This window comes from Callionymus lyra, chromosome 5, assembly GCF_982586985.1.
Source record: "Callionymus lyra chromosome 5, fCalLyr1.hap1.1, whole genome shotgun sequence".
Taxonomy (NCBI): domain Eukaryota; kingdom Metazoa; phylum Chordata; class Actinopteri; order Syngnathiformes; family Callionymidae; genus Callionymus; species Callionymus lyra.
The window spans coordinates 5,323,267-5,343,516 of NC_141822.1; the positions used below are offsets into that span (position 1 = coordinate 5,323,267).

The 20,250-nt window shown below is 37.8% G+C and overlaps 1 protein-coding gene across 2 annotated transcripts in view; it reads right to left on the bottom strand.

The window, feature by feature from the left end:
- The window catches only part of prune2 (prune homolog 2 with BCH domain), a 28,074-nt gene that overhangs the window by 5,595 nt on the left and 2,229 nt on the right, over positions 1 to 20,250 (bottom strand). The window contains exons 2-9 of one of the 2 annotated variants that reach the window (XM_087790579.1): positions 19,052 to 19,121; positions 18,780 to 18,980; positions 17,031 to 17,198; positions 7,815 to 7,917; positions 4,139 to 4,270; positions 3,994 to 4,080; positions 400 to 498; positions 276 to 314 (exon numbers count right to left, since the gene is read on the bottom strand). In XM_087790579.1, the coding sequence (XP_087646705.1) occupies positions 276 to 314; positions 400 to 498; positions 3,994 to 4,080; positions 4,139 to 4,270; positions 7,815 to 7,917; positions 17,031 to 17,198; positions 18,780 to 18,980; positions 19,052 to 19,109 (887 nt within the window). In that variant the 5' untranslated portion in view covers positions 19,110 to 19,121. Of the gene's footprint in view, positions 1 to 275; positions 315 to 399; positions 499 to 3,993; positions 4,081 to 4,138; positions 4,271 to 7,814; positions 7,918 to 17,030; positions 17,199 to 18,779; positions 18,981 to 19,051; positions 19,152 to 20,250 lie in introns of those variants that run through there. The other variant, XM_087790578.1, reaches the window with a different exon arrangement.

Genomic DNA, 20,250 nt, shown 5'->3' on the forward strand with positions numbered 1-20,250 from the left:
CAAAACTCTTCTACGACATCATGATCCGTTGCTCGTGGGTTCAAAGTTCATTTGTTCAACGCCGTTGACCCGGTTTAACCCGTATTCCAGCGCGAGATATGGATCAGAAACCGCGACGCATTAATCAGACCTTGTTCTCGTCGGCGTTATCAGAGGAATCGATCGCTGGCGCCGCCGTTGATGAACGAGATCATAAGTTTAGCATCTTTAGCAACTTTTGAATCCTTCGGCTCCAGCACTCGCACCGTAACCATCCGGACGAGACCAGGACTTACTTGGAGTTCTCCGCCGACTCCTTCAGCTCCTTGTCCACGCTGGGGGGGTGAAAGGTCAACGAGAGGTGAAGCTCCAGAGGCATGATGGGAGATTAAAGTGGGGTGGTAGGGGGGGGGGACCTACCTAATGATGCACTCTGGGATCTGGATGTACTCCATGGGGATGAGTTGCTGAAGCTCGTCCAGGCTGTTCACGTACTTGATCTTGCTGCTGAACTTGGTGCTGCGGCGACAAAAGCGCTGACGGTGACTTTTTCCTCGCGAGGAACGGTTCCGAGTTTTTTAATGACGACTACTGCGACTTTTTTTTTTTTTACGTTCCTTTCCTCTTTCCATCAAATCAATCTTTCTCTCTTTGCGCTTGATGATCTACTGACTCCTTTAAGAAACATCTGTGTTTGATGATCTACTGACTCCTTTAAGAAACATCTGTGTTTGATGATCTACTGACTCCTTCAAGAAACATGTGTGTTTGATGATCTACTGACTCCTTCAAGAAACATCTCTGTGTTTGATGATCTACTGACTCCTTCAAGAAACATCTGTGTTTGATGATCTACTGACTCCTTCAAGAAACATCTGTGTTTGATGATCTACTGACTCCTTCAAGAAACATCTGTGTTTGATGATCTACTGACTCCTTCAAGAAACATCTGTGTTTGATGATCTACTGACTCCTTCAAGAAACATCTGTGTTTGATGATCTACTGACTCCTTCAAGAAACATCTGTGTTTGATGATCTACTGACTCCTTCAAGAAACATCTGTGTTTGATGATCTACTGACTCCTTCAAGAAACATCTGTGTTTGATGATCTACTAACTCCTTCAAGAAACATCTGTGTTTGATGATCTACTGACTCCTTCAAGAAACATCTGTGTTTGATGATCTACTGACTCCTTTAAGAAACATCTGTGTTTGATGATCTACTGACTCCTTTAAGAAACATCTGTGTTTGATGATCTACTGACTCCTTCAAGAAACATCTCTGTGTTTGATGATCTACTGACTCCTTCAAGAAACATCTGTGTTTGATGATCTACTGACTCCTTCAAGAAACATCAGTGTTTGATGATCTACTGACTCCTTCAAGAAACATCTGTGTTTGATGATCTACTGACTCCTTCAAGAAACATCTGTGTTTGATGATCTACTGACTCCTTCAAGAAACATCTGCGTTTGATGATCTACTGACTCCTTCAAGAAACATCTGCGTTTGATGATCTACTGACTCCTTCAAGAAACATCTGCGTTTGATGATCTACTGACTCCTTTAAGAAACATCTGCGTTTGATGATCTACTGACTCCTTCAAGAAACATGTGTGTTTGATGATCTACTGACTCCTTCAAGAAACATCTGTGTTTGATGATCTACTGACTCCTTCAAGAAACATCTGCGTTTGATGATCTACTGACTCCTTCAAGAAACATCTGTGTTTGATGATCTACTGACTCCTTCAAGAAACATCTGTGTTTGATGATCTACTGACTCCTTCAAGAAACATCTGTGTTTGATGATCTACTGACTCCTTCAAGAAACAACTGTGTTTGATGATCTACTGACTCCTTCAAGAAACATCTGTGTTTGATGATCTACTGACTCCTTCAAGAAACATCTGTGTTTGATGATCTACTGACTCCTTTAAGAAACACCTTAAGACGTTTCTATTTGTTCAGGCTTTTCCTTGAATTTCTCGAACTCCTGTGTTGTTCTCGGTATTATCTTGATCTTTAAAGTGTGTACTTTTTTGAGTATTGTTTTGATTGTTTAAGCGCTTTGTGACCCTGGTCTCGAAAAGCGCTATATAAATAAATATTACTGACTTACTTACTTACTCTTGTCGCCGAAGTAAGATCTTTGAAAGTGTATAAATAGTTGATACTTGAAGAATAAAAAGAAACTGAAACTAATGTGTGAGTCAAGGTCATTGTACTTAGTTTTATCATTTATAATGTGAGTCACAGGCGTATAAATATGAGTAGTTTTACTGTGATATAGTAAAGTATCATGATAAAACAAGCATAATAAAAATAATGTAAAACTTTGATATATTTTTCAATTAATTAATTCCTTTTTTTTTTAAACAGAATTCAATCAATTCGTATCAAAAGGTTCAATTGATAATTGAAAAATCGGAATATTTTCAAAAATGAATACATTTATTTTTACACATGGAGTTTTATGTTGTAATTCCAATCGTTTAAATTTTTGTTTTCTAAATTCAATATTTGTTAATTGGTAGTCGTTTAAATTCAGTATAAAAATGTTATTTCTGTACAATAGCGTCACCAGACTATACTAACAGAGCACAGAGCTATTTTTTTTTTTTAGCCAATCATGTGACGCGTAGATGATCACATGATGAATTAGAAGTACACAAAGTATTGACATTTTTTATATCAATATCAATGTATTATATCAGTTCTAATGGCACGGATGTACTTCCATATGATGCAAATGTAGTTTAACACCCAAGACAGACGGGATGCTTCCGTTGAAGTGGAAAAAATGAACTATGAAAAATTCAATAAAAATGTTATTTGATATTATTTGTTTTTAACAGAAGACTTTTGTGACTCACTTGTAGCTACCAGTGTTTTTACAAGCTAAGCTAAGCTAAGCTAAGCTAAGCTAGCAAGGGTTGGGTTCAGTTCAAAAGGAAATCTTTGTTGTCTTTGTTGTATGTTCCATGTACCCGAGTTGAACATGGATAGTTTGAACTAAAAATACAAAATAAATCTTTTTATCGATTGTATTTTGTTTAAATACTCTTTGTAGTAGCTAAAGTATCAAGAGCATTAAAGTACATTAATAGTATATACAATTTGTTAAAAAAGAAAAAAAAGGTTAGTGAATATGACTGAATGAAAATAGATGAGGTGAAATTGTAAAACAAAAAAAAAGTAAAAGTATAGATATATATTTATAAAAACATAAATTATTTAATTTCACAGCATTTCAATTAACCTTAATTATAATTTTAGAAACATTTTGACACATTTCTGAGATTTCATTAAATGGACCAGAAAAAAAAACCTTGCTATTTTTTTTTAGATTTAAATAAAAAAATATTGATTTGAGAATTGGATTTTTTAATAATTGACATTAGATTATCAAAATCTAAAACCTAGGAAATTTCAATTTATTTATTAAATTATCCAGTAAAACCAAATTCAACCTTTAGACTCTTGTGTCATCTCTGGGTCAAGGTGACCCGAAGGTCTGAAAAAAAATGTGTTTGTTGTATCCCTTGTGTTGTCTCTGGGTCATGGTGACCCAAAGGCTCAAAAACAAATGTGTTTGTGGTATCCCTTGTGTTGTGTCACGGTCAAGGTGACCCGAAGGCCAACTACATTCCTTGCTGCCATAAATACATATGCAGTGGTGGAGGTTGTTTACCTTGACCCAGAGACAACACAAGGGATACCACAAACACATCTGTTTTCGCCTTTGGGTCACCTTGACCCAGAGACAACATAAGGGTTGATTAGACATTTTTTTAATCTAATTAAATAAAAATACTAAAATGCTTATAGTTTTAAGTTTCAACGTCTGAAAGGTTCAATATATTATGGCAGTGATTTACTTCCATAGAGCTGAGGACACAAGAATCAAGGTGGACCTCAGTGGCCTTCAGGTCAGATAAAAACTCTTCTCAGGAAGGTTGAAAAAGATCCTTCTGGACCGAACAGACTCTGACAGGAAGCGGTGATTACCTGATGAAGGGTTTGGTGATGGCCAGGATTGTCCTGATGAACCACGACGGATGGAGAATAATGAAGGACTTCAAGTTCTTCCTGAGCCTGAGGACAAACATCATCAGTGAGATTCCGGTGAAATCAAGACACGCATCCAGCAGACCTTCTGTCAATCATCTGGTAGCACTTCTTCAGCCAGCCCAGGCCCGGCATCCTCCGGTGGGGGGTCGCGCCGTTCAGGTACACGATCATGTAGTCTTCGGCCACCATCAGCTCCAGCGTGCTGATGACATAGCTGAGGACGAGAGGAGACGTCATGGAGGTCACGCGTCGAGGGACGGACGAGTACGTTTCATTATTGTCATTACTGTCATTGTACAGCGGTTCCTCGTTTAGATATGTTCTAAAAATAACCCGCGATAGACGAAATCGCCGAAATCTGTGGTTGCCAAGGGGATGTACCTCAGTACTTGTACCTTCTTTTTGGCTTTCAAATTATATTTTACTTCTTGTTATTCTTATATGGTTCTTTTATGGTTATATTTTCTCTCTCTTATATATATATATATATATATATATTGTGTAAACTATGGAGTTATTAAAATTTCTTATTTACAGTTAAAGTGAAAATATTCATGGAGTTTGTTTTTGTGTCGCAATTAAACTTCCGGCCACTAGATGGCAGCAGTCATTACGTCCTCCGCAGCTAAAGGACGAATGAAGATCCACAGGAATACTGAGGACGAGAGGATACAGTGACTCCAGCAACTTTTAAATTAATCATCTTTATTTTTGACAATTATTAAACATGAAGGCCCAAAAAAAAATGTGTTTGTGGTATCCCTTGTGTTGTCACTGGGTCAAAGTGACCCAAAGGCCTAAAAACAAATGTGTTTGTGCCATCCCTTTTGTTTGTTTCTAGGTCAAGGTGACCCAAAGGCCCAAAAACAAATGTGGTTGTGGTATCTCTTGTGTTTGTTTCTAGGTCAAGGTGACCCGAAGGCCAGAAAACAAATGTTTTTGTGGTATCCCTTTTGTTCATCTCTGGGTCAAGGTGACCCGAAGGCCCAAAAACAAATGTGTTTGTGGTATCTCTTGTTTTTGTCTCTGGGTCAAGGTGACCCAAAGGCCCAAAAAACGAATGTGTTTGTGGTATCCCTTGTGTTGTCACTGGGTAAAAGTGACCCAAAGGCCTAAAAACAAATGTGTTTGTGCCATCCCTTTTGTTTGTTTCTAGGTCAAGGTGACCCAAAGGCCCAAAAAAAAAATGTGTTTGTGGTATCCCTTTTGTTCGTCTCTTGGTCAAGGTGACCCGAAGGCCCAAAAACAAATGTGTTTGTGGTATCCCTTTTGTTCGTCTCTGGGTCAAGGTGACCCGAAGGCCCAAAAACAAATGTGTTTGTGGTATCTCTTGTTTTTGTCTCTGGGTCAAGGTGACCCAAAGGCCCAAAAAACGAATGTGTTTGTGGTATCCCTTGTGTTGTCACTGGGTCAAAGTGACCCGAAGGCCCAAAAACAAATGTGTTTGTGGTATCTCTTGTTTTTGCTTCTGGGTCAAGGTGACCCAAAGGCCCAAAAAAACGAATGTGTTTGTGGTATCCCTTGTGTTGTCACTGGGTCAAAGTGACCCGAAGGCCTAAAAACAAATGTTTTTGTGCCATCCTTTTTGTTTGTTTCTAGGTCAAGGTGACTCAAAGGCCCAAAATCAAATGTGGTTGTGGTATCCCTTGTGTTTGTGTCAAGGTCAACGATCGCATATCTTTTTAGGGAAGATAGGGAGATTGTTGACCTTGACCCAGAGACAACACAAGGAATACCACAAACACATTTGTTTTTACATAGATACACCTTTATTCTTCCCACATTGTGGAAATATAAGTTGTGACAGCAGTTCACATATATTAAAAATAATGAAATTAAGAATAATACTAAATACAATAGTTACAATAAACATCAGTACACAAGTACAGAAGTGAATTACATTGTTGTTTAATTAACTGACGCAATCTCTCCTGCCTAAGTGAATAAATTGATAATTAAATGTTCGTTTTCGCTATCTTCTTTTTTTAATTCTTACAATATACACTATCTGGCAAAAAGTTGTGTAATTTAGAGATTAAGCTGTAAAGACACACTTTATTTTTCTATATTTTATGATATTTGTTTATATACATTTCAATTATTTGTTTTATTATATTATTATTTATGTATTTTTCTTCATTTTTTCTCAGATGTTTTTGAAAAACATGGTTTGACAGGGAGGATAAAAAAAAGAGAGGGATGAGTGGAAATGTCCAAACATGATGAAACAGAACAACATTCACGATGCACTTTCATATTTGGAGTATTTCTTTCACGCACTCCTGCTGAAGTTGCCTCATAGCTCTTCCCTCGCTTTTAATCCTTTTCTCCCTTTTCTTTTCATGTCAGCATCTCCATCCGTCTCTTCCCAACAGTCCGACTCCTCCTGCCAAACTCTTCCTCCTCGCGCTATATTTCTCTCCAGCGCCTCCGTCAGGTCGTCCGCCAACGACTCGTCCACGACATCCAGGTTTCATATTTTCCTCGTCGATCTTCACCATCGATCCTGAAGCTTCGACGACTTCTTGGAACCTCGTCGTCGAGCCTCAGCGTCCGGAGCCCCGGATGCTAATCATCTCAACCTGCAGCCATCTGGCATCACAACCCACAGACCCCTTTATTTCCAGCCTGGACTCACGATCTCCATGTCCTCCACAGAAACAGCCAGAAGGTTCTGGACATGAGAGTCTGAGCCTGAAGCGAAACTGTTGAGATCTGAGACTAACTTGTGGGTTTAGAATCAGGAAATATATCCTTTAAAGTTGAAGTGTGTGTGTGTGTGTGTGGGTGTGTGTGTGTGTGTGTGTGTGTTGTTGTGATGTGTGACTCTATTGTATCATCAGTGTGTTTGTGTTGTTGTGATGTGTGACTCTATTGTATCATCAGTGTGTGTGTGTTGTTGTGATGTGTGACTCTATTGTATCATCAGTGTGTGTGTGTTGTTGTGATGTGTGACTCTATTGTATCATCAGTGTGTTTGTGTTGTTGTGATGTGTGACTCTATTGTATCATCAGTGTGTGTGTGTTGTTGTGATGTGTGACTCTATTGTATCATCAGTGTGTGTGTGTTGTTGTGATGTGTGACTCTATTTTATCATCAGTGTGTGTGTGTTGTTGTGATGTGTGACTCTATTGTATCATCAGTGTGTGTGTGTTGTTGTGATGTGTGACTCTATTGTATCATCAGTGTGTGTGTGTGTTGTTGTGATGTGTGACTCTATTTTATCATCAGTGTGTGTGTGTTGTTGTGATGTGTGACTCTATTTTATCATCAGTGTGTGTGTGTTGTTGAGATGTGTGACTCACAATGTGACATGTGTGTTTGTACTCTATTTTCATTGAAATATTGACATTAGAAAATGATCTTAAGCTCCGCCCACTGAAAACAATTGGTTTTTCTGGAGATGAAATCTTGTTGACCATAACCACACCCACTCTGCTGTGATTGCTCAATCATGGAGGTTTGTCAGCGCGCATCATCATTCCCAGAAGTCTCCACCTCAAAGGGATTTGTATATTGTATAAACAAAGCGTGATCACAGCTGGAGGAGGAGTGAAGCCATTATTACGTCATAATGGACTCTCGTAACCTCTCGTTCGTCCAGATTTCAGAGCAACTTTATAAAGTAATAAAGTGTAAAACATGGTCATGATGAGGAACTTACTGCGTCTTGAAGAACATTTACTACATGTCAGGAGAGTTGAAGTTTGTCATGAGTTGACCTCTAAGAATCCCTAAACCAGTTTGAGTTACTCACAGGAAGAGGTTCTCCATGATGTCATGATAGTCTTCTCGGTCGCTGTCGGGCAGGAAACAGGCTGCGAACACTATGATGGCCTTGGCACCGTTGTCGTAGTAACCTAGAAAATAAATAAATAAAAAAAATCAGACAAATACTTATGTGACTGTGCTACTAACAATATCTATTTTAAAGAAAGTATTTTCCTTGACTTGCTCAAGGTTACTGTGGCCTTATGTAGTGAGAGTGTTTGTCAATACATTCATTCATTCATTAAGAGGCTCGATCAACATTGATCAATAATTATCACACATGTTTGCAGTTACATGAGTGGAGATTACATTGTTCACAAACTTGTGTTTTTCATTCCACACAGTGATGATTACGACCAAATAATGTTTTTTCTAATCACCCGTTTTTATCACTTGTGTCATGCAATCCATATAAAAATGTGCAGTAATTATAGGCTTGTTTTTATAATAATAATAATAAAAAAGTTATTCAAATGTGATACGATAGTCGCAGACGATCTTTTTGTAGACCTGGCATTTAATCAGATCATTCAAGAGGGAGGTGAGTCGATAAATATTGATCTGATATTTGCACATATTTTGGTTTGAAAAAAAATGAAAGCAGTTACGACTTCGTCAAGAGTCATGTAGTCTGTAAATACTACAACACCAGAGTCAAGTACTGGACAATACTACACATATATACTTGATACTACACTATCACAACACCAGAGTCAAGTACTGGACAATACTACACATATATACTTGTTACTACACTATCACAACACCAGAGTCAAGTACTGGACAATACTACACATATATACTTGTTACTACACTATCACAACACCAGAGTCAAGTACTGGACAATACTACAATATATACTTGTACTACACTATCACAACACCAGAGTCAAGTACTGGACAATACTACACATGTATACTTGTTACTACACTATCACAACACCAGAGTCAAGTACTCGACAATACTACACATGTATACTTGTTACTACACTATCACAACACCAGAGTCAAGTACTCGACAATACTACAATATATACTTGTACTACACTATCACAACACCAGAGTCAAGTACTCGACAATACTACACATATATACTTGTACTACACTGTCACAACACCAGAGTCAAGTACTCGACAATACTACACATATATCCTTGTTACTACACTATCACAACACCAGAGGCAAGTACTAGACAATACTACACATACAGTATATACTTGTTACTAAACTATCACAACACCAGAGGCAAGTACTGGACAATACTACACATATATACTTGTACTACACTATCACAACACCAGAGTCAAGTACTGGACAATACTACACATATATACTTGTTACTACACTATCACAACACCAGAGTCAAGTACTGGACAATACTACACATATATACTTGTTACTACACTATCACAACACCAGAGTCAAGTACTGGACAATACTACAATATATACTTGTACTACACTATCACAACACCAGAGTCAAGTACTGGACAATACTACACATGTATACTTGTTACTACACTATCACAACACCAGAGTCAAGTACTGGACAATACTACAATATATACTTGTACTACACTATCACAACACCAGAGTCAAGTACTGGACAATACTACACATGTATACTTGTTACTACACTATCACAACACCAGAGTCAAGTACTCGACAATACTACAATATATACTTGTACTACACTATCACAACACCAGAGTCAAGTACTCGACAATACTACACATATATACTTGTACTACACTGTCACAACACCAGAGTCAAGTACTCGACAATACTACACATATATCCTTGTTACTACACTATCACAACACCAGAGGCAAGTACTAGACAATACTACACATACAGTATATACTTGTTACTAAACTATCACAACACCAGAGGCAAGTACTGGACAATACTACACATATATACTTGTACTACACTATCACAACACCAGAGTCAAGTACTGGACAATACTACACATATATACTTGTTACTACACTATCACAACACCAGAGTCAAGTACTGGACAATACTACACATATATACTTGTTACTACACTATCACAACACCAGAGTCAAGTACTGGACAATACTACAATATATACTTGTACTACACTATCACAACACCAGAGTCAAGTACTGGACAATACTACACATGTATACTTGTTACTACACTATCACAACACCAGAGTCAAGTACTCGACAATACTACACATGTATACTTGTTACTACACTATCACAACACCAGAGTCAAGTACTCGACAATACTACAATATATACTTGTACTACACTATCACAACACCAGAGTCAAGTACTCGACAATACTACACATATATACTTGTACTACACTGTCACAACACCAGAGTCAAGTACTCGACAATACTACACATATATCCTTGTTACTACACTATCACAACACCAGAGGCAAGTACTGGACAATACTACACATACAGTATATACTTGTTACTAAACTATCACAACACCAGAGGCAAGTACTGGACAATACTACACATATATACTTGTACTACACTATCACAACACCAGAGTCAAGTACTGGACAATACTACACATATATACTTGTTACTACACTATCACAACACCAGAGTCAAGTACTGGACAATACTACACATGTATACTTGTTACTACACTATCACAACACCAGAGTCAAGTACTGGACAATACTACACATATATACTTGTTACTACACTATCAAAACACCAGAGGCAAGTACTGGACAATACTACACATATATACTTGTACTACACTATCACAACACCAGAGTCAAGTACTGGACAATACTACACATATATACTTGTTACTACACTATCACAACACCAGAGTCAAGTACTCGACAATACTACACATATATACTTGTTACTACACTATCACAACCCCAGAGTCAAGTACTGGACAATACTACACATATATACTTGTTACTACACTATCACAACACCAGAGTCAAGTACTCGACAATACTACAATATTTTAACTACACACCTACCAGAGAAACAATATTTTTCTATGTGTAATGTCAAAGTTACTTTTTCTTATCACTGCAAGAGACTTTTTTACATCAAATCTTTTGTGAACTTCAAGAACAAGTGTCTGCTTGGACTGGAAGCTACGATCAAATTCAATGAGATTAAAAAAGAGTCATCAACGCCTCTTAAATATCCCGAATCTATTCGTCATCAGGGTTCGTGACGATCAGTGAAAGACTATTACCGAGTGATGCACCGAAGTGCATGCAGTCCCGGGGGGGGCGAGGACGGGGGTCAGAGGTCACCAAAGTGCAGTGGTAGTGGGATTGATTTGAGCCGATAACTCTCAGATGAGCAGGAGGGAGCAACACGAGCGAGACTCTGGCTCTCATGGAAACGATGCTTCATCCGTTTGAACGCAGCCACAGATTGGCAACAAATCACAGGTGAGATCCTCGTAAAAACTTGGACGGAAGCGACGCCGAGATTAGCTTCGACGCCATCTTCAATCCTCCGGAGTCGACCGGAGCCGCCGTTGCAATTTTCCTTCTGCAGTCACAGGAACTATCGTGGCGTTGCTTCGACGTCGGCGATAGAAGCCGTCAGACCTTCAGTCGAAGCACGAGGCTGGCAGAGTGACGCCGGCTAAATATAGCTCTGCGGATTCTTCCGCCGTTTGAGTGACAGTTTGAACACAAACCTTCTCTCCGAGGTCGTCTTTGTTTGTCACCGAGATGGTATTTCCACGCGTTCATTTGTTTACAACCTGTTTCCTACTTTTAAAGATGCGTCCATTAGCCATTTTATCACCGTTACACTGCGTACATCTATAGGTCTATTCACCAGCTTCAAGTACGTCCCATTATGAACAGCTCCCACAATGCTTTGCCGCCCAGCCAAGCATCCACAGCTGTCCATGACTCTTTGACAGAAAAACAGACTAAAAATGTATAAAATATATTATTGTAGCGACCGATCAGCCGTCACTTAATGCACTGGTTTGTAAAAAAGGCAACATGACTTTGTTCATTTTTGTGTCGCAATTAAACTTCCGGCCACTAGATGGCAGCAGTCATTACGTCCTCCGCAGCTAAAGAAAAAACAACCTGCATTATATGAAATCTGCGAAATATGACCATTTTAGTTTTTACTAATTTAAATGAATTTTGTTTTATTAACATTCATTTGAACTTGAACAAATTCAACATTGCCAGGTTCTATGCCTCTCAACACCCTTTCAGTAATGCTGACCTGAACAGCTCCCACAATGCTTTGCCGCCCAGCCAACCATCCTCAGCTGTCCATGACTCTTTGACAGAGAAACAGACGTAACATGTATAATATATATTATTGTAGCGACCAATCAGCCGTCACTTAATGCACCGGTTTGTAAAAAAGGCATCATGACTTTGTTAATTTTTGTGTCGCAATTAAACTTCCGGCCACTAGATGGCAGCAGTCATTACATCCTCCGCAGCTAAAAGAAAATTAAAGAAGAACCTACATTATATGAAAAAAAAGTATGAACATTCATTTGAACTTGAACAAATTCAACATTGCCAGGTTATTTGCCTCTCAACACCCTTTCAGTAATGCTGACCTGAACATTTACCACAATGCTTTGCCGCCCAGCCAACCATCCTCAGCTGTCCATGACTCTTTGACAGAGAAAAAGACTAAAAATTTAAATATATATATTATTGTAGCGACCGATCAGCCGTCACTTAATGCACCGGTTTGTAAAAAAGGCATCATGACTTTGTTCATTTTTGTGTCGCAATTAAACTTCCGGCCACTAGATGGCAGCAGTCATTACGTCCTCTGCAGCTAAAAGAAAATTAAAGAAGAACCTACATTATATGAAAAAAAAGTATTAACATTCATTTGAACTTGAACAAATTCAACATTGCCAGGTTCTTTGCCTCTCAACACCCTTTCAGTAATGCTGACCTGAACATCTACCACACTGCTTTGCCGCCCAGCCAACCATCCACAGCTGTCCATGACTCTTTGACAGAGAAACAGACTAAAAATGTATAAAATATATTATTGTAGCGACCGATCAGCAGTCACTTAATGCACTGGTTTGTAAAAAAGGCATCATGACTTTGTTCATTTTTGTGTCGCAATTAAACTTCCGGCCACTAGATGGCAGCAGTCATTACGTCCTCCGCAGCTAAAGAAAAAATAAACTGCATTATATGAAATCTGCGAAATATGACCATTTTAGTTTTTACTAATTTAAATGAATTTTGTTTTATTAACATCCATTTGAACTTGAACAAATTCAACATTGCAAGGTTCTATGCCTCTCAACACCCTTTCAGTAATGCTGACCTGAACATCTACCACAATGCTTTGCCGCCCAGCCAACCATCCTCAGCTGTCCATGACTCTTTGACAGAGAAACAGACGTAACATGTATAAAATATATTATTGTAGCGACCGATCAGCCGTCACTTAATGCACCGGTTTGTAAAAAAGGCATCATGACTTTGTTCATTTTTGTGTCGCAATTAAACTTCCGGCCACTAGATGGCAGCAGTCATTACGTCCTCTGCAGCTAAAAGAAAATTAAAGAAGAACCTACATTATATGAAAAAAAAGTATTAACATTCATTTGAACTTGAACAAATTCAACATTGCCAGGTTCTATGCCTCTCAACACCCTTTCAGTAATGCTGACCTGAACATTTACCACAATGCTTTGCCGCCCAGCCAACCATCCACAGCTGTCCATGACTCTTTGACAGAGAAACAGACTAAAAATGTATAAAATATATTGTTGTAGCGACCGATCAGCAGTCACTTAATGCACTGGTTTGTAAAAAAGGCATCATGACTTTGTTCATTTTTGCGTCGCAATTAAACTTCCGGCCACTAGATGGCAGCAGTCATTACGTCCTCTGCAGCTAAAAGAAAATTAAAGAAGAACCTGCATTATATGAAATCTGCGAAATATTACCATTTTATTTTTTACTAATTTAAATGAAAAAAGATGTATTAACATTCATTTGAACTTGAACAAATTCAAAATTGCAAGGTTCTATGCCTCTCAACACCCTTTCAGTAATGCTGACCTGAACATTTACCACAATGCTTTGCCGCCCAGCCAACCATCCTCAGCTGTCCATGACTGTTTGACAGAGAAAAAGACTAAAAATTTAAATATATATATTATTGTAGCGACCGATCAGCCGTCACTTAATGCACCGGTTTGTAAAAAAGGCATCACGACTTTGTTCATTTTTGTGTCGCAATTAAACTTCCGGCCACTAGATGGCAGCAGTCATTACATCGTCCGCAGCTAAAAGAAAATTAAAGAAGAACCTGCATTATATGAAATCTGTGAAATATGACCATTTTAGTTTTTACTAATTTAAATGAATTTTGTTTTATTAACATTCATTTGAACTTGAACAAATTCAACATTGCCAGGTTCTTTGCCTCTCAACACCCTTTCAGTAATGCTGACCTGAACAGCTCCCACAATGCTTTGCCGCCCAGCCAAGCATCCACAGCTGTCCATGACTCTTTGACAGAGCCACAGACTAAAAATGTATAAAATATATTATTGTAGCGACCGATCAGCCGTCACTAAATGCACCAGTTTGTAAAAAAGGCATCATGGGAGTTCACGTGTTTGTAGGCACCATAAGTAAGGTGTGTGTGATATTAAAGGCCTCCCACTAAGTTCTGTGGTTGAGTCTGCTGTTCAATTAAATTACTTTGTAACCTCAGAAGGTGAAGCGCGATATGGTGACGGACCACGTTGCAACTGTTACATAAAATCTGTCCATATAAGTGGACATGCATAGTTTGTACAGTAGTTTAACCATATTTTTTTTGGAATCCCATCATTTTACAAATCCATTTTTAACTGCACAATGTGACTCCAACAAAGGATCTTGATCTCAACAACGTGTCAATACATCAGAGGAAAACTTCAGTTCTGAATACGATGAGTTTTGGAAAACTGATGGTTACATCTGTACATTGTTACAACCTCATCATTACTGACTTACTTAATAAATAATAATAACCATAAATCTTTATTTAAATAGAACCTTTCACACAGTGCTTGACACAAGAACATACTGTAGTCAAAAATATGAAGTTATTATTCTTTTAAATATGTACATGCGTCTGTACCGTGATTCGCAAATGTGTAACTCAATTTACAATTGTGTCTTTGGACAAAAATGGACAAATCTAAAAACAAGACGAGCATCATACAATGAGTATGTGTTTTTAAAGTTGTGTGTTTTAGTTTAGAGGTTTAGAGAAGGAAAACGATGCGATATTTCCCTTTCATTTATTTCCACGCTTCCACTTATAACGCTCGGTCTCGTAGGACTTCGCATCGGTTTCCCGCCAAACTGAGCAACATCAGAGAGGAGCCGCCGGCGCGTCGCGATATCACCAGTTTTCACTTTGGTTTCGGCCAAAATTTTTAATTTCCATGCATTTGTTCCAAAATCCATTGAATGCGTAAAACAGAGCTGGGTTGTCTGGGGGTCACCAGGGGTACAGTATTGCATAATTGATAGCATTTGATGTGATTATCTTTATTCGATAACCATCTCTAATCTCTTTCCTGGATCGCGCTCAAATAAATATCAAAAACTTTCATCACACAATCCTCCCATAGACGAGTTAAAGAGAAAACTTTAGCCAGAAAATATTAAAGTGTCAAAGAAGTTGAATGTTCATCCGAATTAAATAAAAGCCTCGGCGGCTGCATCTTTAACGGGACTTTCCCCCATTTTGTTTCCCCGGACGCTCGTTCGCGCTGAACTTATAAAAAGTCATACTCTCAGACCTGCTGAGGCGGCATATTAGTCTTCCATATTTTAATAAAAGAATCCGCCTCCATCACTCTTGTTAAACACCCACCGAGGACCGATGGTCCGTCAGAGAGTTTCTCTGACACCGAGGCAGATTCTGGTGACTGAGGATCTAAACTCTTGCCTGGACCACGAGAGGAAGAAGATCTCGACTTCATTTTTGATTTAATGTTGAACAAAGACGTCTTATGAAGATACAGAGAAGGAGATTAGTTTCTACGGAAGTAAATCAGTGCCATAAGAATATAAAATGGTCAAACTTTACATTTTAAATGTCGGAGCTTTTATTTATTTTTTATTGAAATGCCTTTTTAAGCATTCAATTATTATTATTATTATTCATATTTAAATTCTATAATTTGTATAATTAAAGATTGAATTTGATTTATATTAATCATATCATTAAAATTGTGAATATTTTCTTTATTTATTTTTTACACAAAGAGTTTGATATTCTAATTCCAATAACTCTTAAACACATTTTTTAAGTTCCATATTTTATAATTCTTGTAAGAGTACAGAGGTACTAGGATTGATCAATCAGGTGATCATCTTCGCGTCACATGATTGGCTTGAAGTTGGAACCAGCAGCTCGGGGCTCTATAGGTAATGTCTGCTCACACATTTTATATTGAATTTAAATGGATGCAAATTAAAATAATATTGAATACAGAAAATACATATTTGAATTATTATAATATCTGTAAAAAAAAAGAATAATTTAGAACATTTTCCAATTCAAGCATTTGACAAAAAAAAACTTTCAATAAAGTAAATTATGTTTTTATTTTATTTTATTTGTAGTCTTTTAAATTCAATTTAAAAATGTTGGTATAATACAATTTCAAAAGCTCACCTAGCTACTCGATTGATCAATCAGGTGATCATCTTCACGTCACATGATTGGCTTGAAGTTGGATCAAGTAGCTCGGTGCTCTATTGGTAATGTCTGCTGACACTATTATATCAACATTTTATATTGAAGTTATGGAGCTACTTGATCAAAGATTTTGCCAATCACTCATTTGGGAAATATATTTATAGTTTTTTATTCATTAATTGTTTAAAAAAACTAACGTAGCCTTTTTCAAAATAAAAACTATTGAAATAAATTGTTCAATAAAATTAAATTCAACCTTTGAACACATTGAATATGATTATTAAAAAAAAAAACAATAGTTAAACATTGTCCTTTTAAAATAAACTGAACTGAACTGAAATCCTAAAAAAACAACAAGATTGTATCATTTTAAATGTTAGATTTAACCATTAAATATTCTGATGCACTAATAAACTTCTGCAGTTTTCCACCAAGGAATGTGTTAATAATTGAAGAACATGTGATGATTGTTTTTCCCACCGGCTCTGATCCAAACTCCTCACCTCCGTGTGCGATGACCCTCATGTAGGGCTCGATGATCTTCATGTTGATGCGATGCTCCTGCTCCCCGATCACCACCGTCCTCCAGAGCTTCCCGTCCTGACGCTCGTCCTCGGCGGCGTACGTAGGGATGGACTCGCCGGTTCTGCTCCCGTCGGCCGCGTTGGGTTCTGACACCAGGAAAAAAAAAAAAAAGTCTTTCATCGATTCCTGCTAAGAACGTGGATTTATAGACCGAGATCCCGAGCGAAGCGTTTCGCCGTCCGGTGATTTAAGGTCTCGCTCATGAAGACGAGGAAGAATCTGATTACACGACTGAAGCGGAAACACACTTGTAAGCTGTTTGTCGTCTTGTGAGGAGGATTCATGACCACTTCAGTGTCAGCGCTTTATTTCAAACAGTGTTAACTAGGGCTGCACGATATTGGAAGTAAGTGCGATATTTGATATCGGTGTCTTGAATTGCGATATCGATATTAATGCGATGTTTTTTTCTTTTTTTTATTTCCGCGCTTCGGTGTCGACACGACTTGACAGAAGAACATACTGTAGTTTAAAATATAACGTTATTATTCCTTTAAATATGTACATGTGTCTGTACCGTGATTCGCAAATGTGTAACTCAATTTACAATTGTGTTTTTGAATAAAAATGGACAAATCTGAAAACAAGAAAAGCATCACACAATGAGTATGTGCTTTTTTAAGTTGTTTTAGTTGTGGGTTCAGAGAATGAAAACTATGCGAGGTTTCCCTTTCGTTTATTTCCGCATTTCAGTGCCGACATGATGGTAGAAAAATATCACTTATAACGTTCAGTCTCTCAGGCATCGGTTTCCGGCCAAACTGAGCGACATCAGAGAGGAGCCGCCGGCGCGTCGCAATATCACCAAATCAATAATAAATCCTTGTACACGCACACATAACACTTTATAAATGACGCTAACAACTTAGCTCGTTAGCATACGGTGAAGACGCACACATAACACTTTATAAATGACGCTAACAACTTAGCTCGTTAGCATACGGTGAAGACGCACACATAACACTTTATAAATGACGCTAACAACTTAGCTCGTTAGCATACGGTGAAGACGCACACATAACACTTTATAAATGACGCTAACAACTTAGCTCGTTAGCATACGGTGAAGACGGACAGGTTTGTTTGGAAGTTCACGATCTTATAAGAAAACAACTGAGACGAGATGAAAAGTTCTTACGATATGTTGCTTTAACAAAGGAGGTTGAAAGAGACGAGTGACTGGATCACTAGAGTTTGACTAGATCATAAGTTAGTATTACTTCCGTGTGTATACTGAGCCAAGTCAGCGCGTCGCCATAGCAACCGAGCCTATCAAGCTGCGCCGCACAGTTCACAGACGGACGGAGACGTAAACAACAACGAGACATAGAAGTACAAATTGACAACTTTACAGAACGTGACACTGATTGATCAAAGTGTGTATTTAAGAAATGTTAATTTATACAATAAAAGATTATAAATTATCACATGTTTTCTATATGTATATCACACGTGCCAGTATCGCGATATCTATATTTTTTCGATATATCGAGAAACCCTAGTTTATCATATATTATATTGTGCACTTGACCTTATTTTAAATGTCATTTTATTCCGTGAAACTGTTAGTGAGGAGGGACTAGAGCGGATGTTAAGAAGGTTCAGGTGCTGACCCTCGTATCAGTGGGGAGGGTGGGGGGGCTGAGGAGGGGTGTTGACAGACTCACCGTCCAGGTCCATCTCATGATCCGTGTAATCCAGATAATCCCCTTCATCTGGGGTGTCCAGGTCGTCCACGTTGATGTCCAGGTCGTCGGGGGTCTCGACCAGGTCGTCCTCGCTCTGGTCCAGCGACAGACTGATGCGTGGCGCCGACAGCTTCTTCCTCTGGCTGGGCGCCCCCTGCAGGGGCAGCGAGGTGGGCGGAGCTGCGAGGGGAAAAAAAAAAAAGAGTCCTGATGAACATCTTGGATCAGTTCAGTGACGACATGATGTTTACCTGGACGACCTTCGCTCCCTTCGGACGTCATCATGTTGGTCTCGGGCACCAGGTCCATCCCCTGGAGGACCTGCAGGAGGATCATGTCACGTGTTCATCACCAGCAACGAACGATCGACAGCAGCTGATGATCCTCAAACAACAAGTGTTTAGTGAAGAGCTGCAGGTCCAGGATGTTGATGGTTGAGCCTCCTGTTAAGTCAACCTGGACTAGTACGATGACATACGACAAGACAACGATCTCGTCGAAATAATTATTTTTATTTCACTTTTTTTAAAAGAATGATGACTTTATTCCAATTTCTATTCATTTTTTTTTATTTTATTTTGTTTGAATTTCATTTATTTTTTTCATAAATTTCAGGAAACAATGAAAACACAAGTGTGAAATGAAAAAATATTCTTAATCTTATTCATTTTAATGTCATGAAAAATTATATACATAATAATAACAAGAAAATAAAGAAGATAATAAAAAAGGATATTAATACATTTAATACAAAATAATAACCTATACAAAATAAAATGTATTTTTTTTGTGTGTTTCAACATTATATATATATATTCATTGTTTTAAACAGAAGCAGTTCTAGTTATTTACTTTATGTATTTCAGACTCAGTAGTTTCAGCTTTAGTTTCCTCCAGCAAGGGTTGAACATTGTTGTTTTCTTTTGTCTAAATGATTGGAAAATAAAATAAAAAGGTCTATTTAAAGTGCTGTAAGTTCAATTAAAATGAAGTATTTACACCATCGACTTGTTTTCACACCAACAGAAACAGAAGATATTAAAACTAGATGATTGTTTGAAAGGATAATTAAATAAGTGCTCATTATAAATGTGATTAAATAGAATTATCACCTTAACCATCAGCGAATGAATGAGTCATTATTAATGTCTTTCTAAAGCTGCTTTGTATGGTATTTTATTTTAATAGTAGAGAATCCCTGCCTTCAAATAACCTCATTTTATTTAATTGTTTATTTTCATGTCTTTTATCCATTTCTATGGTTTTCCTTTCAGAATTCACAGTCAGAGGTTTGACTTTTTCCCCAGAGAAGCCGAGTGTTGTTAACTATTTACATTATTATCCTTTTTATTACAGTGGCACAGATAAGTGGAAATATAATATATATATATATATATATATATATATATACACACATATATATATATATTCTTGATTTTCTGGAACTCCT